Source organism: Terrapene carolina, unplaced genomic scaffold, assembly GCF_002925995.2.
Source record: "Terrapene carolina triunguis isolate 2854851 unplaced genomic scaffold, T_m_triunguis-2.0 Scaffold89, whole genome shotgun sequence".
NCBI classification, from domain to species: Eukaryota; Metazoa; Chordata; order Testudines; family Emydidae; genus Terrapene; species Terrapene triunguis.
Window position 1 is genome coordinate 4434304 of NW_020664440.1, and position 11089 is coordinate 4445392.

Below are 11089 nucleotides of genomic sequence, written 5' to 3' on the forward strand. Positions count from 1 at the left end.
AAACCATGGAAGGCTTCCTAAGTCAAAACCAACATTTTAGACTCCACTTACAATCTGACTGGAAGTGCGTTCACTGTCTGATGGAGCGAGCAGCCTTCTGCACTAATTTACGTTTCCAAAAGATCTGGAGGGGAAACCCCCTGGGGAGTGCACCACAGCCGTCTCGCCTCGAGGGGACCCAGGCGTGGCTCATTGGAGCAAGGCCCGCATTTCGAAGGGAAGGTCGCCCCTGATTTCCCAAGCACTGGTGAAGAAAAAGCAGCCCCTACTGAGACTGCTTGGACTGTGGGAGGGCGACTGAGAGCAGAACGGGAGCTCTTCATCAGCCAAAACACGCTAGGCAAACAGGTCCTGTGTACACGCTTTACCCACCTCGGGCTGGGCTCTGAAAATACCTTGATCGATGGATGGAGAGGTTCACCACTGCTCCTGAAAGGCCCAATCATTCAGCCCTCTCTGTGGCACTACTCCCATGAGTAAGGGCTGGAAGATCAAGCGCCTAACTCAGCTTAAAGGTTAAAGTAAAGGGAAAGTGCAGCTCCCCCACCCATGCTAAAAGCAGAAGGAGAGCTCCCCTTCTCAACTTGGCTTGAGTAAAGCGGGCTCCCCTCTCTCCTCCTTGACTGGTGCCTTGAGAGGTCCCCCTACTGCTTCAACCTGGTTTAACCATTGCCGCTACAATGCACGGTATTACGAGCAGGATACTTCAGCCAAGCCCAACAAATGCTTTCTAAGCCTTCTGCAGCCACCGGAGGATGGAGAAACACTCTGATCACAAGGCCGTGCTAAACTAGGGCATGGTTCCTTCCTGCACTCACACAGATAGGTTCTCTTCTCAAAGCGCATTCTACCAAAAGTATGGAAGGGTCAGAGCCATTGACAGCAGAAAAGTCAAAATAAAAAATTACCAGAAGCGGCTAAGCTTTCAGCTACCTGGAGTCGTTAACAGACCATTTCTTGAAAATTATCATTGGATATAATGTGCAGGAATTGTCTTCCTCTAAGCAAAGGATGTAATATTCAATCGGACTGCACGCACGCCCACACACACAAATCTACATGCCAAGTTACCTAGGGTTTCATCCAGTTAGCTTCACCATTTGTACATCATTTTCAAGATCTCTGACCCAGTCACTGCTTTCCTATGATGAGCGAGATCTACCGAATACACCTAGGTGAAAGGCAGTACTATCAGAGCCTTTTGTTTTTAATTAGCTGTCAGAACCTAGACCTCAAATTATTTCTTGAGAAGGCTGAAATAAAACGTCAATAAGTAGAAGTGCTGTGGTTCTGAGCAGCATAGCCCTTTGGATGCAGAGGGCTCGCAGGAAATGCAAGTTAATGCTCAACATCAATATTTAGTAAATAGTAATCATGCAAAACTGGAAACACCCCCACCCAGCAGCTTTCATTTTGGAGGAGTAATTTAGCAGCTCTGAGACAAGAGCCAATATTAAAAAATCTGCAGTCTGGCAAAAGACCCCACGGTCTGCATGTGCTTTCCACCTTATTTACACTCTTGTTGTAAGTCCCAAGAGTGGAAATTTCCCCTAGGTCCGAACTGAAATGTAGCACTCTTAAGGGGAACAGATTAATTTGCTTGACTGTGATTTCCCCAGAGAACGAACCAAATGTGCTATATTTGCCCTTCTCAGGTATCGCCTCATGGTATAAGTAGAGAACTCTTTAAATTACATTTAAAAGTGGGTTACTGGATTCCCTAAGCACAGTCAACAAAAAGCATTAATTGTCACCTTTCCAATGCAGCCGTAGTGCTCCATTCTAATTAGGGAGTTTCTGCAGAAACCTGGATGTGACGGGAGAGGGAATAAGTTGTATGATTTTTAAGCTAGACTGATGCCAGCCCCGGTAAATGAAGAGAAATTTCATCTAAGCCCAGCAATAATACCACAAGCAAAAGGTTTGAGCATTGGCCTGCTAAACCCAGGGTTGAGAGTTCAATCCTCGAGGGGGCCATTTAGGGAACTGGGGTAAAAATCTGTCTGGGGATTGGTCCTGCTTTGAGCAGGGGGTTGGACTAGATGACCTCCTGAGGTCCCTTCCAACCCTGAGATTCTATGACTCTAGGTAGTGGAAGCCCCCTTGCTAGGCTGAAATATACTAGAAAATGTTCAGACTGTCACATTGTCCAAGAGGCAGAAGAATCCTTGAACATGACTTCCAGTTTGCCCTTAGATGCTATGGGGAAAAGACAAAGTGACTGACAGATACAGTGACAATATATTGCCATATTGTGTTATTCATTTTTTAACTTGGGAGGAAGGAGGGTCTTGCAGTTAAGATACATGGACTGAGACCCAGGAAATGAGATTCCAGTTCCTGGATTTCATGAGTGACCCTGGGCAAATCGCTTCATCTCTCGGTGCCTCACAGTTGCTCATCTGTAAAATGAGGAATCTTGCCATGTACCCTGAAGAGCAAAAGACCTGAGCAAAGAGGAAGGTGAAGCAAGTCTAATGCATCTCCCACCTTTCTTCCGTCTTGTCTATTTAGGATATGATTTAGCAAGATACTTAAGCAGGCACTTAACTTTAAGCTCATGAACAGAGTTGGCCAAAAATTTTAACTTTTTTTCCCACCAAAAAAATTGCAGCTTTAGGTCAACTGAAGCATTTTGTGAATTCATGTCAAGCAAGCAAACAAAACAAAACAAAAAAAGTAAAACACAAAATCAGGACATGTTTCAATGGGCATTCTGCCTAAGTCAGGACTGAAAGATTTCCCCTGAAGTAACACATGCCAGAAATACACAATTTCGTATTTTTGTTGTTGTTGTAACTTCCATTCTTTTGCAGCATTCTCGCATAAGGGTGAACGTACACATTCTTTCCCTCCCAATTTTGTGCTTTTCCTTTTGGTCCCACCTAGGGTGACCAGATGTCCCGATTTTATAGGGACAGTCCCGACATTTGAAGCTTTGTCTAATATAGGTGCCTTTTGCCCCCCACCCCCTGTCCCAATTTTTCACATTTGTTATCTGGTCACCTAGTCCCACACCCATTTCGTCCTTGCAATTAACAGGGCCTTTTCTATTGAAATCCGTTTCATGGAATCACTGAGTAGAAGGCCAGAAGGGAACATACAGCATGTTCTCCCCTCAGGCCTGCCGACAGCACTTCTGAGTCCCAAGGCAGAACAGTCAATGGGTCCCCTAGAAAGGGATGGCTGAGGTTTGATTCGTGCAGGGCGGGCTGGAGCCGGGCCCCACGCTGCTGCTGGCCCGGCGTGGCCACACGGGCGCGGAGCTGGATCTCGTGCGGCAGCTGGTGCAGGCACGCACAAGCCGCGGATGCGGTCTGCCTAACTTTTGGGTGGTGCTGTGCCTGCGCTGGCCGGTGCCCAGCGAGCTGCCGGCTGTACTGCTGGGTGCTCTCTTCTGGCACGGCCAGGGCTTCCACCTGTCCGCCCGGCTGCCTTCACCGCCGCTGCTTTTTAGCCACCAACTCCGTGGGTGCTTGGGGGCTGGAGCACCCATGGGAAAAAATGATGGGTACTGAGCACCCACACTGGCAGCCCCACTACCAGAACCTCCCCCTCTCCCGAGCGACTCCGGCCCTTTGCCGGGCCCCGCTGATCAGCGCCTCTCTCTCCCTCCCAACACCTACCGCCTGCCACGGATCAGGCTTTGGGGGAGTGGGGAGGAGCGAGGGCGCAGCATGTTCTGGGGGAGGGGGCGGAACTGGGCGGGGGCAGGAAGAGGCGGGGCGGGGCCTCGGGGGAAAGGGTGGAGCGGGGTGGGGCCAGGGCAGAGCCGGGGGGGAGCACCCCCCTGCAGATTAGAAACTCCGTGCTGGCCGTGCACGCCTAGGAGCCCTGTGGCCCGCCCGGGCGATTTAAAAGGGCCTGGGGCTCCCGGCCGCTGCTACTGTGGCAGCAGCCCCCCAGGCCCTTTTAAATCGCCCGGGCCCCTGGGCAATTGGCCCCTTTGCTGGGCCTGTCTCCCCTATATCAGAGGCCACCACCACCATAAAGCACCTGCCCACTCAACCCAACAACCTCAGCATCCTCAGTGCTGTAAGAAGCTAGAAGAGTTAATTAACGGATAGAACAAGAGATGGTTTCCAGGATGTTCCCTATGGCTTTTCACTGGCAAGACTAGAGTGGTGTGTTAAAAAAAGGAAGACTAAACAATGCTTGACAAACTCCCTGTAAAAAATGAAATCAAAAAGAGAAGGGTGCTGTAATGTTATTTTAGGTCATGCCATTCGTGTCAATTTGGGTTCCCTGCATTCCTTGTTCAGAGCATGCTAAAGCAATCTGTGCCTCAGCCCTATGAATAACGTGCAAGCTACATTTATAGCTGGCAAGGAGGTGATTTGGCTTTAACCGTACATCTGACAAAATAAAAACTACTCCAAGAGAAGGACTTGGGAACAGATACACAGTGACAAATTCAAAATGGGCAACGTCCGCAGTGGGTTTCAATTAGTGATTCTTCATGGCAAGGAGGGTTTTCTCTCCCCCCCTCTGTCCCTAAAGCCTCCTTGGAATCCAACGTGTCACATGCCTGAGATCTCCAGAGTGCACAGAGTCGGGTGGGGAGCCCTTTAAGAAACCAATGTGAACATCTGCCTCCCACAAAAGTGGTGGGAAGAGGAGCGGGTCATTCTCTCCAGTTGCAAAAATGAGAGGACCACAGGTTGGAGACGTTCCTTGAAGGGCTAATTATGTTGTTTGGTAAGTACTAAAACTGCATGCTGGTTGGTGATCTACTTTGCTTCCCACTTGCACATTCATTAGCTGAGTGGGTTTAATGTGCTCTGTAGAAGAAAACGTGTTGTTTGGCCTTTTGCACAGCTCAGCCTTTTGCAAATTTCTTTTATGCTAACGCACTTCTGTCTGAGGCAACCAGCTCATCATCTGTTCTGTTCGGCCTCTGTTTCTTACCTCCTCAGTCTTGTAACTGCAGGGTCAGATCTTCAGCAGCTGTAAATTGGTGTAGTTCCATTCAATGGACCTATGTCACTTCCAGCTACAGATCTGATCCCCAATGTTTCTAGTAGTTTTGGAATCATTCCTCAGCTGCCCCCACATAAGAATCTAACATCATTACAGCTTTCAAACATTAAGATTATGGCACAGCTAATGGAACGAAGTTGGTTACATTTGTCTGTAACATAGTCCATAAGGCCAAGTACTACAGGGCCAGGAGGTATATACAATAATCCGTTATGCTGCAATGAGTGAGTGTACTGTACAATAATGAATCAAGGATGAGCGAGTAGAAAAGGAACAAATAAAAGGAAGAATGGAGCTGCTGCTTTGACCTTGGATCTTCTTGCTGCAGGTGAAACATTCCACAGCCTTTGTAGGACTGAAATGCTTTTTGTTTCGTCTGTGAATTTTTTTCTTATTTCTTGTATACAACCACAGAACAATAATAAAGAAAATGGGAGTTTTCGAGCACACCAATATTCTGAGCAGGTGAATATAGTAAACAGGCAGCGCTGGATTGTCCTTTGCATTCTGAATAGAAAGGACCAGATTCCCATTTAAACTGAAGACCCCCTCTGGCAGCATAAACAGGCCTTAAAGAATTTATTCCTGCTTTAAGACCCTTTTGCATTGCAAAAGCACTGCAAAGCGGCCTTAGTGTAAATGAACACCAGGCCCTAGATCGCTTAACGATTATTCTGCTCTCCTTATGGGTTGGAATCCGCACCATTGCTGCCTTCATTACTAACCACAATGTACATAGGTTCAGGACATAGGCTCTGATCCTGCACCATTAAAGTCATTGGGAGCTTTGCCATTGATTTCAATAGGTCCTTAATGCACACCAAACCCCCACTGATATCAATAAGGGTTGTGTGCCTGCAGCAGGAGACAGAGCAAAAGGCACATTAAGCAGTTTGCCATTTGGATTGAAGAGGAGATTCATGAAAGGTCTGTTACACATGAGGATGCAAAGCAATTCTCCTCATAAAAGCAGCAGAATAAAACCCTGAACTTGAACCTCTCTGTGCTCAGAAATCTCTCTCAGCTATTGCTTACTATGAAATATCCAGCCCCAGGGTTCTCCATGAGAACGGGATGGCATTTAAAAAAAAAAACACCGTAATTAAATATTGACACATTTTAAAGTTGTTTCCATTTTGCAGTATTTGAAACAGACCCACAATTTTCATTTGGCTAGAAATCACCAAAAATGTCTCCAATAAATGAAACATTTCAAAAAAGTCAGCAGGTTGTCAGGTTTTTTTTTCAAAAAGACCATTTTTTGGACCATCCAGCTGAAAAATTTCAAACAGTCCTACGCTCACCCCTTTTCATCTCCTGGCCTGTTACGTATTACAGGGATTCTTTGGGGAGCCACGCCTCTCCCTCCCATTCACCATTGTACCACTTTGGGGTAACTACAGCAGAAGTAACTACATTAGAATGTAATGTAGCAGCTGGAAATAAGGGGGAGGGGCTAGTACCATGTGACCAGTCAACTGCCAATTGATTATGCCTTGAGAACCTCCGACATAGGCCATTTTAGAACAAAATTGGCTCTGTGTTCTCATTTCGAGTGTACATTTTGTGAACTGGGGTTTATAGACCATCATATTTATCTTCAGAAAAATAATCTGGCATCATATTAAGCTTCCTTCATTAATAATTGTCTTTGTGTCCTTCATTTTGGTTCATTAGAAATCTAAATTCTGACTGTGGATGGCCTAAGAGGCATAAAAATCCTGCATTTAGATAATCAAATTGGCAATCTGAATATCCAAATGCAGGATTTAGACAGCTGAAAAGTGACCCCTACATCCACTTGTAGGCCTTGGTAGATAGTAAGAATCCATAGCTTCCCTGCTGACCTTAAAAAGGCCTCTGGTTTCATCCTCGTTTGCCCTTGCTATAGTCACGGGGTCCAGCAGGTGTGTCATAATCTCTGTTATAACGATCATCATCCCACTTAGACACAGTCTAGTAGGTTTACCACAAGTAATGGTGAATATTCTAACGATGCCTGATACCGCGTGTAACACCAACAGACCCTGGTCGTCGGCGAGTGGGATAGAACCTAGGACCTTTGCAGCTTAGTGCATGAGCCTCTACTGCATGAGCTAAAAGCCTCTTAGGTAAGGCCGCAGAGCAGACTCATTAATCTCTCTCTAAGTGGTCTCGGTGCCACTAGATGGGACAGAGCACCACACCCAGGAGGTGTGTGGGTTACACACGCACCGGTCATAGTAAGTGCACACAGTGCAAGAGATCTGAGTGCAGCTTGAATCTAGGTGTGTTTCAAAGATGGTGGAGTGAGGAGGAGGAATTGGCATGCTGGATGGGGAGAGTTATCACGTTACTGCAGGGGGCGGGGCGGTGGGAGTTTGGACAAGTATCCCAAAGGCACATAGATGATTATGTAGGGTGGGAGGTTACTTTTTAAATGCCCAGCTTACTCAGCTTCCTACAGCTCTGCAAATAGTGAAACTTAGCTCAATAAAACGTACTTACCAAGTTACTACTCCCGCATGTGTACGGGTGGCAGACTCACGCCCAAAGTCAGCTACTAATGATCGGGACTAGTGGAGCGGAATCGGGTGCAGCGTCAGCAAAATGTGAAAAATACTGGCTTTGTGTAGGTCCTACCAAAACATTCTGCAGCATGCACATATACAACTATACTATGCATCTTCTTAAGCTCCAGTGCTTTCTTTGGTACTTTCTAAAAAACTGGCACAATCTGCACACATCACTGTTTAATTTATGCCAGACTTTCTTTTACATATATTTTTTTTTTTGGCTATCTAAAGTTTTAAACTTAAATGCGTGCACACACATACATACACCCTCAGTCTGGATCAAGGCAAGCGCTAACCCTGCTTAGTGTAAATCCTGGCCATCTGACAACAATCTTTTGAACAAGCCAGCCATCTCCTAAGTCTCTCTGTAGTTCACACTTCACAGAACGAGTAATGTGATACTGGTAAACGTCAGGAAGAAGGTCTTACTTTGGTATGCTTTGAATACTGCTGAAGCTGCCCACTACGGGCCCTTTCTACTTACAGCTTGCCATTCCTCCATTTCCCAGCTGTAACGGGGACATTCAGCAATGTGGCATTCCTGTTCAGAGACTGGTCTTGTGAATTGGTAACAGTCGGTCTCCCGGGCTGTTTTCTGAGTGCCCGTGTGGCAATACACATTTCTCTGCTGAATGCCTCGTCCACAGGACACGGAGCACTAAAGAGGGACAAAAAGAAGTAAGTTGCAGCTTTCCTTATTTTCCTTGTGAAACTCTCTGTTGCTATAGTGAACTTCTCTGATTTCAGACGAGGACGGGAGCGGAGATAATGCTCTGCTTTGAGTTTGGAAACACATTTAACACTTGTCTGAGCTAGCCAGCAACAGCACCTAGACATTTAAAACTCTGACTCCTTTTGATGCAGAAAATTCTTCTCCATGTAAGAAAACATTTTGCAGGGAATCTGAACGCATTGGGTGAAGTCCTGGCTCCAGTGAAGTCAATGGGAGTTTTGCCATTAACTTCAGCGGAGTCAGGGTTTCACCTATAAGATTTATACTGCAAAAATCTCTAAGGATAGCAGCATTGTTAAAAAAAAAATCACAAGATGCTAGAGTCAGCAGGAATTGTATGTTACTCCTTGCACACTCAGTTCAATAGTTTAAATAAATCAAACTTTACAGAAACATCGTTCAGTAGACTGATCAGCCTGTAATGAAAAGCAAGCACGAATTATATAGCATAAGAACTGAAGCAATGAAGAATTGTAGGTACGAGACTTCTGGAATTACTTTTAATTTACATATACACCATAGCAAATTACTACATACCGCATATCCCCACAAACAGAACTATTTTTGTAAATTAGTTGCTTTACTTTCACATATATTAGCTTCATTATGGCATGAGCACATTTTTATCCGCGTCTAGTCATATAATGAAAGCCTGGTTTTAATCATGAGCAAAATTAGTTTTTCAGATTTTTGAATATTAATATCTACAGCTCACGGTTTTCAATAGCTTAATTTTTTCCATACAAAAATACTTTCTGCTAACATCCCACAATATAATATGTTTAACTGGTACTTAACTTCACTGTTCTATGGATTCTTTATTGTTAGGTCCTAATATGTAGTTTGTAAATGCGGAACAAGATTAGTAAAGATTAGATAGAAGTGTGAATAACAGAGGTGTATGGTTGAAATGTAGATATTATGATTAACATTTTGCTTTATTAAAAATTAGTAGACAAGACCTAATTAATATATGTGATACTGAGCAAACAAGTTTATAATACCACGAAAGTAAGCCTTATTAAGTAATGGAATTAAGCAATTTATAACGTGCAAGGAATCCTCTTCCAAAACTTTAAAAAGTATTCTTCTGTAATGCAGTGTTTCCTTTACTATCTGAACACATCAGAAAGCAAAGGAGACCAAAAAACCCCCAACCCCTGACTGTGAACATTCTCCTGGTTATAAATATTTATGAAAGGCTGGTTTGTGTAACTTGGAAAAGTAGCACAATGCACTTAGATTCCTATGATTGGTGATGCAAATACATCCCATATGCTGTAGTGCTTCTATTGTGATTAACACGGTTTATCTTAAACATTCCACAAGGGAGAGCGAGCTGAACAGTGGAAACACAGTCGGAGAAACACATCCACCCGGATGCTTAGTACATTTTTAAATAACTTTTGTCCAAGTTTATCACCTACAAAACACATTTGCAAGAATGTTGTGATAGTGACAGAAGCGGTTAAAGTTGCAGCTCTGTCCTAGAAGGGGCTGATCCTGCATTTGATATCGAATTGAACAGGAAAATGTTATACAACATAGTGAGCCAAAAAGGACAAAAAGGACATGTTCTCTATATGTGTATATATACACCTCTACCCTGATAGAACGCTGTCCTCGGGAGTCAAAAAAATCTTACCGTGTTATAGGTGAAACTGTGTTATATCGAACTTGCTTTGATCCGCCGGAGTGCGCAGCCCCGCCTCCCCGGAGCACTGCTTTGCCGCGTTATATCCGAATTCATGTTATATCGGGGTAGAGCTGTATCTCCTCACTATATGTTCCATTCTATACATCCGATGAAGTGGGCTGTAGCCCACGAAAGCTTATGCTCAAATAAATTTGTTAGTCTCTAAGGTGCCACAAGGACTCCTCGTTCTTTTTGCGGATACAGACTAACATGGCTGCTACTCTGAAAAAAGGACAGTGATGTCTTATTTTAGTAATGGGAGTTTATTGTATGAAAAGCTGTAATAACTGGACTCCAGTTTACTATATGTAAAACTGTAATACTCCCAAGGACCAGACAGGGGCTTTTAAGCCATGGACACAAGCCCCCAGGAAAAGATTTTGGCTAATTTAGGGGCCCACCTGGAATGAAATCCTGGCTCAATTGAAGTCAAGAGAAAAACTCCTGCTTAATTCAGTGGAGCCAGGATCGCGCCATTTGTGAGCTTAAGTCAGGAAAAATCCTTTGGAGTGGGAATTTTTTCATCAACTTGAATGCGGCCAGGATTTCACTCCTGAGATCCCTGCTATACTGTCATGTTTATCCAGAACACATCCAAAAATCCCAAAAGAGACAAGGCTCCAAAACTACTTCTTTGGCTTAATCGATAACAGAAGAGAAACTACTGCCGCTATTAGAACATTAATACTGGATGGACATCATTTTCCTTACAAATCAGAGCGGTGTCATCTATAAGGTTCTGAAAACAAGGAAGTTGCCAGTTTATGGGCTAGAATTCTTTCAAAGAGGTTACCACACAGTCCGCTTTGGATCAAGCCCCTAATCAGTATGCAGCCTTCTCACTCTCTGTTTAGAACGCTTACATATGTGTCAGAGTACAGATAGGATTTTACAACTGGATTCCTAATAATAGAAGGATACACTATTATAAATGCCCATTTAGACAGAAACTCTGCCCTACAGTATTTTTAACAGTGATCATTGTTTTACTTTATCAAACCAATTGACTCACCTCTGTTGATCTGAGAAGCAGGGCCGGCCCCAGGCACCAAGCACCCAAGCTGGTGCTTGGGGCGGCACCTGGAGGGGGGCGGCGGCGCGGCGCTCTGGCCGCCGGGGGGGGGG

General features: G+C 44.7%; 1 protein-coding gene across 2 annotated transcripts in view; it reads right to left on the reverse strand.

Moving 5' to 3' along the window:
• Positions 1–11089, reverse strand: part of ADAMTS9 (ADAM metallopeptidase with thrombospondin type 1 motif 9) — a 133525-nt gene that overhangs the window by 19720 nt on the left and 102716 nt on the right. For both annotated transcript variants that reach the window (XM_024192709.2, XM_024192708.2), the window contains exon 30: positions 8020–8193. In XM_024192709.2, coding sequence (XP_024048477.1) covers positions 8020–8193 — 174 coding nt within the window. The remainder of the gene's footprint in view (positions 1–8019; positions 8194–11089) is intronic.